Source organism: Vulpes lagopus, chromosome 4 (genome assembly GCF_018345385.1).
Source record: "Vulpes lagopus strain Blue_001 chromosome 4, ASM1834538v1, whole genome shotgun sequence".
NCBI lineage: Eukaryota > Metazoa > Chordata > Mammalia > Carnivora > Canidae > Vulpes > Vulpes lagopus.
In genome coordinates, this window is record NC_054827.1 from 42,233,657 (window position 1) to 42,247,646 (window position 13,990).

At 50.5% G+C, this 13,990-nt stretch overlaps 1 protein-coding gene across 1 annotated transcript in view; it reads right to left on the minus strand.

Moving 5' to 3' along the window:
• DPP6 (dipeptidyl peptidase like 6) overlaps positions 1 to 9,025 on the minus strand; it is an 826,517-nt gene extending 817,492 nt beyond the window's left edge. The window contains exon 1 of the mRNA XM_041753453.1: positions 8,725 to 9,025. Within this exon, the coding sequence (XP_041609387.1) occupies positions 8,725 to 8,775 (51 nt within the window). The 5' untranslated portion in view covers positions 8,776 to 9,025. The remainder of the gene's footprint in view (positions 1 to 8,724) is intronic.
• Between the last annotated feature and the right edge of the window lie 4,965 nt (positions 9,026 to 13,990).

The window sequence follows — 13,990 nt, forward strand, 5'->3', positions numbered from 1 at the left end:
CTTATAAAAAGTTTACTCAGGATGTGATTCGGTCTAATGAACAGAAATTTCTGGGAAACCAGTATTTAGCCAGAAAAAAAAAACCTTTGGTTTTCTGTTATAAATAATTGTAGCTTTTATAAAATGTGTTGTTTGTGTGTGCATGCCTGAGCATGAAGAATCTAGTCTGTAGCTGAATCCCTTTTGTAAAAATGGGAGATTTTTGGCTTGAAGTTCACAAATTCTCATTCCTCAAAAAAAAAAAAAACTGAATAAGAAGGTATAGAAAATCGGGCTGGATGTGCAGAGTCAAAGATGCACGCTGGAAACTTGATCTTAGCTTCCAGAGCTAACCATAAACAGGTGTTGGTGTCATTCACCCAGGTTCATAGCTGGGTTCCCATTTCATAGAGGTTTTACCACGTGTTGTTCATACATAACCAAAATAATAACACAAGGGGCATTAGTCTAGTAGGTGGGGCAAAAAGGGAGAGAAAGGAAAATCTTACTTTTCTTTTTTTTTATTTTTTATTTAAGCTCAAATTAGTTAACATATAGTGTATCATTAGCTTCGGGGGTATAATTTAGTGATTCATCCGTTGCATATAACACCCAGAGCTCAGCCCATCACGCACCCTCCTTCACACCCATCACCCAGTGACCCACCCCATCCCCCCACTCCACTCCCCTCCAGCAACCCTCAGCCTGTTCCCTAGAGTTAAGAATCTGTTCTGGTTTGCCTCCCTCTCTGTGCAAATCTTACTTTTCAAATATCATTATCATGAAGGAAATGTGATCAGCCCTAGTTCTACCCCATGGCAAGACCCAATCCCACCCCACCCATGGCTGGTGCCCTGCCAACCAGGTCTGCTGTCCGGCCTGGCTCGTCGGCAGTTCCCTTTCTATTTTCACAGATGAGTAACACCAAACCGGAAACCAGAACATCCTTGGCACCACTGTTCTATTACCATGCGGTGATGTTCTCTTAATAGCTGAGGAAGTCAAGCAATCAAAGTGACTGCCCACAGCCGTTCTCACCCCACATCCCCGGCTCTGCCTTAAGAGTGCCGCGAGCACTGTACGTCTGAGAAGTGTGCACGGCCCGCCCGCGTGCACAGGTATACACCCACAGGCGCACACACACAGTTCGGCCTGAGTGGTCACAGTGTGTGCATTACCGCTCTAGATTTTGTGACTTATAGGTATAAATCTATGCCATCTATTTTCCTGGTTTACAAACGGACACACCGCAAGAGTGACAAGGGGTGAACTGACCCGGAAGACGCCAGAGAAGCCCGTGCTGAAGAGATGATAACGCCAACAAAATATTTGTTCTGGCGTGGACGGTTACTTTTCAAGCACGTCCTTAGGTCAGTGTTGAAGAGACAAGGCTACCCTGGCTGGAGAGAGGGAGTAGAAAAGGGACTTGAGGAATAGTCAATCTCTTCAAATTCCCTGATCTAAAACAGGAGGACACAGAGGTCCAGGGAGCTGCCTGCAGAGGCCACTCTCTAGCTCATGGAAAAAGCTAGAATTCCACCTGCTGGCCCAGAAGCTATGTTCTCTCTTTTACCCTTCTTGTTCTACTTGTTCTATTTGGTTTGAAATACATCTCCAGGTGGATCACAGACAAATCATAGAGTATCTTGCAGTGAAAAGGGCTGTTATCTCTGCATGTGAAAAAAAGAAGTTTCTTCCATCGTTCATTACTCCCCATCCCCAGGCGAGAGATGCAAAACAAAGACACATGGCGTTCCCTCAGCTTTTCCCCTGGTGACTATTCTTTTCTCTCTCCCCATGTGTCATTGCACCTTCTTATTCTGTGGTCTGTGCCTCTCTCCCCATTCCTCTGTTTTACAACGGAAGAAACCAGACTTGATTGTGCCTTTCCACAAACCAAAATGGTTTCCTATAAATGGAAGCATTAATTCCTTAGACATTGAGGACATTGTTTATTTTAAAAGTTCGAATCTAGTCCAGCGGGCCTCCCTCTTGGCTGCACCAAACTGTTAAGCATATCAATACCCAGGGTACAATGCACAGCAACTTCATCAGATCACCCTGTGAGCATGTGTGTATGCGTGTGTGTGGGGGTGTGGAAAGCCTAAAGCTACCCTTCAGTAGTTGCTAGGGTTCCTCTGGTGATTTAAATGTGCAGCAAGGTTCAGAACCCCCTGTCCTCAAACCAGCATCCTCAATACCACCTGCCTGTAGGACCACCTGATGCCCTTGTATTTGTCAAAACCTCTCTGAGGATTATATCCTCCAGCCAATGCAAAGACCTATGGACCCAGATGGATTTTCAGACCTTCCACCTCTGGAATGGACCCCCTTTCCCATCCTCAGGAGAAGCCACTGAATAAAAGAGAATTCTGAGTGGTTTTGTTCACCTCTGTACTCTTGGCTCAGGATGTATGTGTCCTACAAGGTCTGGGACATGCTCTTTCTTGAGCTCTAAAATGCAGTCCCATTAATCAAAGAAAATTGGCTTCTATAACCAAAAGAGGTCACAAAATTCTCCTCATGCCGAATTAAAAGGAAAAGGAAAAGAAAAAACAAGTCTGGAGTAAACTTACTTCCCTCCCCACAAAAAAAAAAAAGGATATTGAGTAGTTATTTAACTATGATATTGTGATTTATAAAAAAAATACATACTGTTAATCCCTAAACAACATAGGGGGTAGGAGTTCCACTGCCTGTACTGTCAAAATCTACCTATGACCTTTGACTCTCCAAAAACTTAACTACTAGGAGCCTCCTTTTGACCAGGAGCCTTACTGATGACATGGCTGGTTAACATGTATTTTGTATGTTATATGGATTATTCATTATATGCTTACGATAAAGCTAAAGAACATGTTTTTTTTTTTTTAATTTTTTATTTATTTATGATAGTCACAGAGAGACAGAGAGAGAGAGAGGCAGAGACACAGGCAGAGGGAGAAGCAGGCTCCATGCACCGGGAGCCCGACGTGGGATTCGATCCCGGGTCTCCAGGATCGCGCCCTGGGCCAAAGGCAGGCGCCAAACCGCTGCGCCACCCAGGGATCCCCTAAAGAACATGTTATTAAGAAAATCATGAGGAAAATACATTTATAGCACTCTGCTGTATTATTGGGGGAAAAAAATCCATGTGTAAGTGGACCCATGCAGCTGAGACCCAAGTTGTTCAAGGGTCAGCTGGAGTTTGGTTTGCATGCAGAGTTCACAGCTCCCAAAACCCTTGGAATTTCCTGAGTAGTAAGAGCAATGAGATCCCTTTCTGCCATAATATTTGATCTTTTGTCCTCAGTTCCTGAAATCTCTTTAGAACCTCTGGGGGAACAGGTGTCTTGTTATTCATAACCAGTCCCTTTCAACTATGAGCTTCTGTTCCCGGTTGACCGCAAACGATGTTAAAGGATATACCAATGTCCAGCCAGGTGAAGGGATACAGAGGGCAGGGTCTGGCAGGGTCCCACACAGGAGCTTTGGTCTTTAGAAAGTCCCCTAGGGTTGGGGCTGGTTGCCAGGGAAGCCAATCACTCCCACCCTGACCTCTGGGCAAGTGAGAGGAACTATAGATGGAATCCATCACCAATGACCAATGACTCAATGAGTCATGCCTATGTAATGGGACCTTCCTAAAAACCCAAAGGACAGAGTCTGGAGAACTTCCAGGATGGGGAACCAGAACACAGCCAAGGCACTTGCACCCCAAACTCTAAGAGGACAGAAGAGCTCCTGTGTTTGAGACTCTTCCAAACTTCAGCTTCTGTAATCTCTTCATTGGGCTATTCATTCCTTTTCTTTCACACCCTTTGTAGATGTGTGATCCAGTAAATCAGTGTTTTACCAGTGATCTAGTAAATAAGATAGTGACCTGAGTTCTGTAAGCTACCCTACCAAATTAATGGAACCCAATGAGGGGGTCATGGGAACCTCTGATTTCTACCCAATCTGTCAGAAACACAGATGTACCTGATCCTAAGATTCATGTCTTAGATGGTGGCAGTCTTCTGGCACTGAGTCCTCAACCTGTGGGATGTGATGCTACCTCTAGCTAGCAGCAATGGAACTGAATAGGATTACAGGACATCCAGCTGGTGTCAGAGAATTGCTTAGTGGTATTGTAAAAACCACATATGGTAACCCCTAAAGTGAGCATAAGCTTTGATTTTATTGTAGCTCTAAATGGAAAATACTGCACACATGGAATTCTCTCTTGTGTCATCCGATGCATTAGAACTTGAAGAAATTCTTAAAACAAAAGGAAAAAAAAAGCAGGACTAAAATCAGGGACCCTTCTCACAAAAGCAGCTGTGCCAGGTGTAAAAATGTGCACCTGTCTGTGCATGTCACACAAGCATCCCCCCGGGTCTCACAGCAACTGACCACAGAGAGACAACAGATGCTAACACTTGGAAATACACCACCTCTTGGCAATAACAACACAGGGAGTTCAAAGTGCAAAAGATGAACACACCTTGAGTAATGTCATTAGTGTGAGGACGGGGCAGAGAAAAGAGAAATGACTGAGGTAGACGAGAGGCCTGCTTAGTATATCTACATGCTCCAAAGCCAAGTCCCAGTGTGCCACAAGGTACAGACCTGCTCCCTAGTTTTCCTCAAGGTGTTTCCTAAAACACCCTGAGCTGACCGCCCGCTCTGGGGTTGGGGACTGCTCCCTGGAAACGTCACCAACTCTGAGTATCTCTAGTTGGCAGTTAACATGTGCAGTCTTCCCAATCTTGTAAATCTGCTAAGAGGGGTGCATGAAATGGACCCACGTTCTGTTCTTTCTTCCTGCACACGGGATTCATCGAGATCCCAAGACCAATCTGGTTATAGGGTTGATGATTCTATAGGGATGCTAAACAACTAAGGAGTGGAGAAAGGTCAGCCTCGGCACTGCAGGGCTGGGATATGCAGTGAGAATTCTCAAAAACTTGAGACCTTAGAAGTAATTTTTGGAACCCATTTCTGGAAGGCAAACTCCCCCCGGAACATACATGACAATGCTCACCGTTAGAAGCAATGCCACATCCTTTAGGTCACCAGGGTGCCAGTCCATCAAAGGAGGAGGAGCAGTGTTCCAACAACCCTCAGACAGAGGGTTTTCTGCATCAGTAAAGGCTGTACCCTGGCAAATCAACTCACAAATGTGTACTGCTGTTCCCAAGAAGCACTCAGCCACGGAGGCTTGTGTCCCACACAAATCCCTCTAAATTATCTAAAAACATCAGAGAGTTTCCTCTGCTCACCTGGGCTTATTACAAGTACAGGCGACCATGCTGGGAAGTCATTCGTTTAATCTAATCAATCAGTGAACTACTCACATGGCCTGAAAGAAAACTCTTTTTACATGGTTCTGATCCAGAGTTTTTACTCAACGTAAGAAGAGGACAGCAATATCTGAAGAGATCCTCAGCTCCTAGTATCACAGGTATCTCTCCAAATCAGTGACCAAAGACCTAAAACTGGTGCCAGGGACCAAAGGAAAATCAGCAGCTTTCCCCATACAGGGAGTTCATTTCCAGGCTGCAACTTTCATTTAAAACCAAAACCAACCAACCATGAGACTCTCAAGTGTCCCCGTGGCTTGCAGACCTCTGATCCTCTGCATCTAGTTTCTGAACCTCCTCTGGCACAAGTCTGGTCACCAAAGGCCCACCCAAGCCTCATTTACCCAGCATCTACTTGAAGAGCCACCAACATACCAAGGAAGGAGGAGGAGACTGTCCCACAGGGCACAGGGCAGTCCCCAAGGCTTTCATTTTTAACCACCCTTTACTTCCTGCTGAGCAACTCCACGTCTGGGAAGAGCTCCTGTAGATGAAGTAGAGGAATTTAGCATGAAATAATATCCTCCTGATAATAAAATCTTCTACTGGTCTTAGAACCTATCACAAGAGGATATGCTTCTCCAAAAGAACCAGTGTGCTTTAAACAGTGATCAAGCACTGTATCAGCACATTAGTAACAAAAGAAGGTTGCGCTGAGAAAATACACAAGTCGCCCCTCCCCACGGATCTTCAAACATCAATGTTGTGAATATATGGTTATTTTTAAAAAAATAGTTTTTGTTCTGAGAGGATGGGAAAAAATGTTGATCCCTGACTATTAAACTGCAGCTAGAAAGTGCCATGCTTAGTCCGGGATTTTTTTTTTTTTTTTACTATGTTAGAAATAAAATTTATGAAACAGACTCTTCTCCGAAATTAAAACAGAAGGTATGAACTGGTTCCACTTAGGTTCTTCCTAACTTGTTTTTGCATGCCAAATGGGATTGGATAGTATGCCGATAAGTTTGCCTCCTCTTAATCATCTGGCAGCAGGAGAAACTTCTAAAGTGATGTGTGAAGAACAAAGCCTCCAGTAAGATTTTAGAAAAAGTCACAGGTGCCCGATGGCCATGCCATGTGAACATAAGTGACAAGAGACTGAAGCCAGCATCCTCTGCCACCGGCTGCAGCTGGACAGGGCGCACCTCTGACCGTGCTGGCAGTACCAAGTGTCTGCCTTTTAAACCTCAGACCTCACATGTGTATCCAGAGAGCCCAGAGAGCTCCAGACTGAGCTGCAGTTTGTGTCTGGGCGGCCGTGTGCACATCCGTGCACTGGTTCTGCAGGCCGTAAAACATTCTCTCCATCACAGTCAGATGTACAGCAACTCGGCTGCCAGCACTAGAGGTGAATCACCCTGTCCTCATCCGGGACGTAAAGTATCACCTCAATTCCCATCAAGTTACCAGTGAAAAGAGTTTGCCAGTCACCCAATCCAAGACAGGCTGTCTTTCAAAATCACCGACCAGCAACTAAGAATCGGTAAGTCCCCAAACCACAATTTAATTGAGAAATGATCACTCGATTAAAGCTCTGTGCATTTAAGTTGGAGCATGAAATTTCAAAAAGATACAAACCAGACCATAGAGTGAGAATTACCAATGCCACACTTGACAGAACATGGAAAAGGTGACAAAGCCTGTACATCATTTTCTTTTAGGCCAATGATGGGCCTAAAAATATGACCGGCTGCCGCAGAATTCACTAGGCTCAGTTCAACTTGTTCAAATATACTTAGAGTAGACACTGAGAAAGGTATACAGTGAGCACGAGGAACTCTGCTTATTCAGAGTCTGAGTGAAAACTTCCTTCCAGCCTTCATTTTCTGAAGCAAACCCAGAGAGGGTGCAGTGGGAGGGAAAACGTCAAAAGTTTTTTTTTGTTTTGTTTTTGGATGTAATATAAAGATGTTGCTACGTCCCAACATACCACCTAAGTCATGAGAAGAAACACCTGTTTGACGACAGATTTAGGTAATGAATCAGTAATATGTCATCATATTACCAATAGGATTAATTCAGATTCATTCTTCTGCTCCAGTCCTAAACTGTGTAGGCTTTACTAGCACAGTATGGCATAACAGAAAAGGGGCATTACAGGTACAGGTGGGAATTTAATTGGAATACATTACTCCATACGCATTTCTGCCCTGTGTATACCAATATATATATATATATATATACATATGGATGCTGAATAACACAATGACTAAAAAAAGAAGAGGAAAATGAGGGAAAAACATGTATTTTCACAAACAAGCAATAGGTTAGCGGCAGCACCCACAGGGGACAAAGTGCCTGGAAAGAGGGGCCTATCTTTCGGGGATGGAGGGGAGGGGGTCTTGCAAAATAAACTCCTCAGTGCTGTCACTACCCCCCCTGAGCTACTCTGGATGGAGTGATGCACAGCTCAGGCCAGGAGTCAAGCCCGAGCAGGCGGCGCTCCTTCCCCAGCAGGCAACAGGTGTCTTGCTGTGGGTGTGGTCAAGCCAGCTGGATATTCGCTCAATTGGAATCAATTTTCCACTTCTCGCCTCTTTTGGTTCAAAGCAAGACCTCCACATGGATCACTGACTGGGTCATCCCCAGCACCCCGCGGGGCCGCCGCACGCCTCCCCGTGCCCGGGACCCGAACCGCCTTCCCGACGGCTCCAGACCCCGCCCCCGAAAGCTCGCCCGCGTTTCCAGCTGCGGCCTCAAAAGTAACACGCCGGTCCCCACCTCGCGGTCCCCCTCACCGAAAAAAAAAGTACCAGCGAGTCCTAGGAAGCCCGAGAGCCTCTCCTAGCCATCCCGCACCCACACGGAAGGGGTTAAAACGTCTCCCAAATAAATGCGCGCGCGCACACACACACACACACACACACACACACACGCACACACACTTGCAGGAACAAGATGGCAACCTCCGCGTCCTCGCCTCGCCTCGCCGGAGGTGCGGGCGCGCGGACCCCTCGGCCGCAGGCCCGGGGCGGAGGGAGCCCCGCGGGGGGCTCGCCGGGGTCCTCGAGTCGGCAGAGTTGTGCCCGCTCGCGCAGCCCCGCAGCCCCGCCGCCCGCCGCCCGCAGCCCGGGGTCACCGCGGGGGGCACCGGCAGCCCCGGGGGGGGGAGGGGGCGGGGCGGGCAGAGCGGGCGGCGCCGCCCCGACTGTGCGCGCGGCTCGCTGACCCCAACAGGTCTCGGGCTCCGCGCGGGCCCCCTCCCCGGGCCGCCGCCCCTTCCCCGCCTGGCGCAGCCGCCCCGCGCCCCGCGCCCCGCGCCCCGCGCCCGCGGGAGAGGACGGCGACACCGCAAAGTTGCGCGGCGCGAGCGGGCGGCGGCCCCGGGCGGGGGTCGCGGTGGGCCCGGCGGCTCGGGGCCCGCCCCCCGCAGCTCCTCCCGCGGGCGCTGCCCACCGCGCGCCTCGCCCGCCGCACTCACCATCACGTTGCCCTGCATCTTCGCAGTCTTGATCATCGCCTTTTCCTTCATCTCTCCCGAAGTCTGCACCGACTTGTGGCCCCGCGAAGAGTAACTTAATCCATCGTCCCGGCGGGGAGGACAGGCTGCGCCGGCGGCCGCCGGAGGGTGGAGCTGCCCGGGCGGAACCCCGACCTGCCGGGGGCCGGGGCTCCGGCTCCCCCGCCCGCCCCGCCTCTCCCGGGCGGATCACAATAGCGATCAACTCTTTTGGCCACCGCGGGAGGGGCGGGAAACGCCGGAGCGGAGGGCGTGCGGGTTGCCGGGCTCGCGACAAAAGCCGGGGGCGGGGGGCGGGGGCCGGGGCCGGGGCCGGGAGGAGGGCGGGCTGCGAGCGGAGCGGAGCGGAGCGCAGCGGGCGCGGGAGCCGGAGCGGGCGCGGGCGCCGGAGCCGGAGCCGGAGCGGGCGGGGGGCGGCGGGGGGGGCGGGGGGCGGGCCCCGGCAGCGTGCGTGTCCGGCGGTCGGCGTCGGCGCTCCGCCAGCGACAGCGGCGCGGACCCGAGGGGCGCACCGGGGACCCCGGCGGGCGGCGGCCCGGGGCTCCTCCCGCAGGCAGCGCGCCGCGCCGGTGGCCGCACTTGTCCCTGAGGGCGGGGGCCCGGCGGGCGGCGGCGACGCCAGGGGCGGGCGGGCGCGCGCGTGTGTGTGTGTGTGTGTGTGTGTGTGTGTGTGTGTGTGCGCGCGCTCACACCGGCGGCCCCGCCAGGACCGGGCTGCACCCGCCAGCCCCGGGCGGCGGCCCGGCGACGCGGACCCGCACTGTCTGGGGAGAGCCGGGGCCCCTCGGGGCGACGCCCCCTCCCGCGGGGCCGGGGTGCGCGCGGCCGGCACGCTCGCCGCCACTAACGTGCGCAGGTGGTTTCCGCGGGTGCCGCCGCCGCCGCCCGCCCCCCGCCCCCCGCCCCCCGCCGCCCGCGAGAGCCGCCGCGGCCGCAGGGCAGAGCCGGGAGGCCGAGCCGGGAGGCCGCCGGCGCGGCGAAGCGGAGGGGCGAGCGGAGGGCGGGCTGCGGGCGGCCGCTGATAAATCATGTTGGCGCGAGTTACGAGGGGACACGCGGTGCGTCGCCATGGCTGCGCCCCGGGTCTGCGTCCGAATGCGCCGCCGCCGCGCTCCCTGGCACCGGACGCCTCGCCCCGCAGGGCCGCTGCCCGCGCCGGCTGCACACCTGGCCCCGGGCCTCCGCCCCGCGCGGCCCCTCGGGCGGCTCCGTGCTTCGCGCCCGACCCCTTCGGCCTCCCGCAGCCAGCGCGGCGCCCCGGGCCTGCCCGCGCCCACAGCCCCCCCCTTCCTCCTCCTCGAGAGCCTGCTTGCCCGGGACGCGCCCTGGGCCCCACGCCCACCCCCGGGCGCTGCCCAAACGAATCCCTCGCCACTGGGGCTCGGCCCGGGCCGACGCGGACGCGCGCTCCCGAGAGCGCGCACGCGGAGGGGGTCGAATTCAAGGGCTGACCCCGGAGGCCGCTGCCGAGGACGGACAGAGGAGGTGCCCCCCCCCGCCGCGTTCCTCCGCGGAGCCAGGGCGCTCCACGCCGGGTCTGGAGCTGCCCGCAAGGACGTGGGAGCATCAGGCCTGAGCACACGTGGGGGCGGTGCGCGCCCTCGCCTAGGGGCCGTGGCAACGGTGAGAGGCTGGGAGGGGTCCGAGAAGCTCTTCCTTTTTTTTTTTCACATTCACACACACACACACACACACAAATCACGTTTAGGAATGAATAAGATGCCAGTTTTGAGCCCACAGTGAGGCAGAAAACTCTGAGCTACTCCAACAGCTCAGTTGGAATTTAATTGTATGTAAGTCACCCACAATGCTTTCAAGCATGCACTTAGTAGACGTTATACATAGTGTATAGATAAGCACACACACAAGCAGTTGGTTTACCCGTGGAAACCACCTATTACTGATGATTCGGCTTAAGAATGAGGTGGAAGAAATAGGCGAACCAAAGCTGAATGCTTGGAAAGAGCTTTTAAAGAACGTGGGTTGGTGTTTGCCAGGAACGTGGAAGGCAAAAGAACATTCTAGCCTGTGGGTTTAAGAAGCACTCACCTTCTGTGTCAGGATTCTTAATGACAGCTTTTCTCCAGAAATGAACACCCACACGGATCTTAGTACTACTGAACTTTACACTACACCCAGCCCACCTTTGACAAAAATTACCACCAACCTAAACAGGTTTGAAGCGACATTAAGTTGGCTCCCATGGGATCCCTGGGCGGCTCAGCGGTTTGGCGCCTGCCTTTGGCCCAGGGCCTGATCCTGGAGGCCCGAGATCAAGTCCTACGTCAGGCTCCCTGCTTGGAGCCTGCTTCTCTCTCTGCCTGTGTCTCTGCCTCTCCCTCTGTGTCTCTCATGAATGAATAAATAAAATCTTAAAAAAAAAAAAAAAAGCTGGCTCCTTCTCTTCCCGTGAGGCGGCATTCTTTCATGTGAAACCTTCTTCCCTCTTTCTCAATGAGAACTGGCCAGCTGGGACTGTTCCCCTACCACCTGCCTTTTCCTGGCCCAACACCACATGCTGGAGTAAGGGAAGGAAAACCAAGAGAACAGGACAAAAAAAATTTTTTTTAAGATTTTATTTACTTATTCATGAAGACACAGAGAGAGAGGCAGAGGGAGAAGCAGGCTCCATGCAGGGAGCCCAACGCGGGACTTGATCCTGGGACTCCAGGACCACACCCTGGGCTGAAGGCAGCACCAAACTGCTGAGCCACCCGGGCTGCCCCCCAAAATATTTTTAAACTGCCATTGTTTTAACTTCCTTGAAGTTATCTCTGGAAATGGGAAGTGGAAAAACATGGATAAAATTTTAAGTTAATAATAAATCTAGAAGCAGACTGAACGTCTTCCCAGAACCCACCAAACTGTCAGCCAAAATCACTTATGTGGGGCACCTGCGTCCTATCCGAACCCTGCCTCTGGCAGAGAGGCCCATGGAAATGACTGGAGCTAAAAGCAGGCATTAAGGGGGAGCGCTGTACAAAATAAAAGAGCAAAGCAACGCTGAGTAACCCGTAGCGATTATTCACTCTTTGCAACTCATCTGCCTTGAGCCGTTGACTTGTGGAAAGCTGGGCAGATAAAGGATTTTGAAGAAGGAAAGAAGCCAAGAGTGTAAGGGAAAAAATGCTTAAAATAGGAAGATTCTCATTGTCATAATAGTTTCAGGTAATAATTTTATGAAAAAATTATATGAGGGAATACTTGAGGTGGCCTGACCTCTCTCCCAACATTGGCTCGTAGCTTCACTTTCTGTAGTTTATTTCCTGCTTCCTTTCCACTCTACTAGAAGAGCACGCTTATCCCATTTTCATCATGACATTTCTGTTAGGTTACAGAAGATAGACCTGCCGTATTTCATAATTACCACATCCCATTTACCTTTGCTTACAGCTGATTCATGGACATCCATGTAACCCTGGCAGGCTCTCTCCAAACCTGCTAAGTGCAGCCACTGGATTCGTCCATCTTTCTGCTTCATTCTTTTTTTTTTAATTTATTATTTATGATAGTCACACAGAGAGGGAGAGAGAGAGGCAGAGACATAGGGAGAAGCAGGCTCCCTGCACCGGGAGCCCAATGTGGGACTCGATCCCTGGTCTCCAGGATCGCGCCCTGGGCCAAAGGCAGGTGCCAAACCGCTGCGCCACCCAGGGATCCCCTTTCTGTTTCATTCTTAATTCACATATAGTTTGCATTAGCGACTGCTTTGATTAAAGTAGCTTTAAGTTGAGACTTCAGCAAAATACTCATTATCACAATTGACATCAGGTAATACAACAGAACAGATTCGTCATGTCGTGTGATCAGTGTTCTTTTCTTGTTACTTTTTACAAGAGGTTTGACTGCACCCAGGTGAATTCCCCCATCAGGAAACCCAACATGTGAAATCCCCAGTGTATGAAAGTGGAAGCCGTGGCAGCTTTATTAGTCTGGCTCCAGACGAATAAAGAGACAGAAGCAATAGGATGTGTACACATATACACATAAATGTGTATTAAGGAATTGGCTCACATGAATCGTGTCACATGAATTGATATGTCCCAAGATCTGCAGTCCCAGGAGAACAAATGGTGTAAGTTCCAGTCCACAAGTCAACAGACTCAAGACTCAAGAAGAGGGGCACCTGAGTGGCTCAGTGGTTGGGCGTCTGCCTTTGGTTCAGGTCGTGACCCCGGGGTCCTGGGATCCAGTCCCACATCAGACTCCCCGCAGGGAGCCTGCTTCTCCCTCTGCCTGTGTCTCTGCCTCTGTCTCTGTATCTCTCATGAATAAATAAATAAAATCTTAAAAAAAAAAAAAGCTCAAGAGGAATTGATGTTTCCATCTGAGTCCAAAGACAGGAAAAAACTGATGTCCAAGCTCAAAGCAGTCAGGAAAAAAGGAATGCTCCCTTAATCAGCTTTTTTGGTTCTATTCAGGCCTTCAGCTACCTGCATGAGCCCCCCGCCCCCACATCAAGGAAAGTAATTTGCTTTACTCAATCTACTGACTCCCAATGGTAATCTTATCCAGAAACACCCAGAATAATGTTTGACCAAATAACTATGCTCCTTGTGGCCCAGTTGTTGACTAATAAAATTAACCAGCCTAGTACAAGGGAAAAGGGAGTGACTATGATTATCACAAGCTGCTCTTTTACTCACAGATTAAGTCATTGCTGGTGTTCTTTATAATATGAGCTTTCCTACTGCATTAAAAATATCATTCATTCTATATAATTTGATTTACCCTTTAATTTTCAGGAAGGAATATTCTGGGGGGAAAAAAAGATCTGTCAGTATTAATTTTACACACACAAAAAAAGTTGTAACAATGGATTCGAGAAAGCATTTAGGAATTAAAAAGTAACTGAAGGTATGTAGCAACACTAATGATATACCAAGCACACTGATTTTATTACAGGAAATAGTCCTTGTCTTCAAAATCTTTACAGCATCTGGTGGGAGACATCAAAATTAACAATATTGACAAAACAATATTAAGAATACAAGTATGATGGAAAAGATATCTGAGAAATCCCAAGCATATCCATAAGCAACCCTCCAAATTTAATTAGAATATAAAAGAATATAAAATAAGAATATAAGAATAGAGGCACCTGGGACGCTCAGTGGTCGAGCATCTGCCTTTGGTTCAGGTCATCATCCCAGGGTCCTGGGATCAAGTCCCATATTGGGCTCCCTGCATGGAGCCTGCTTCTCCCTCTGCCTGTGTCTCTGCCTCT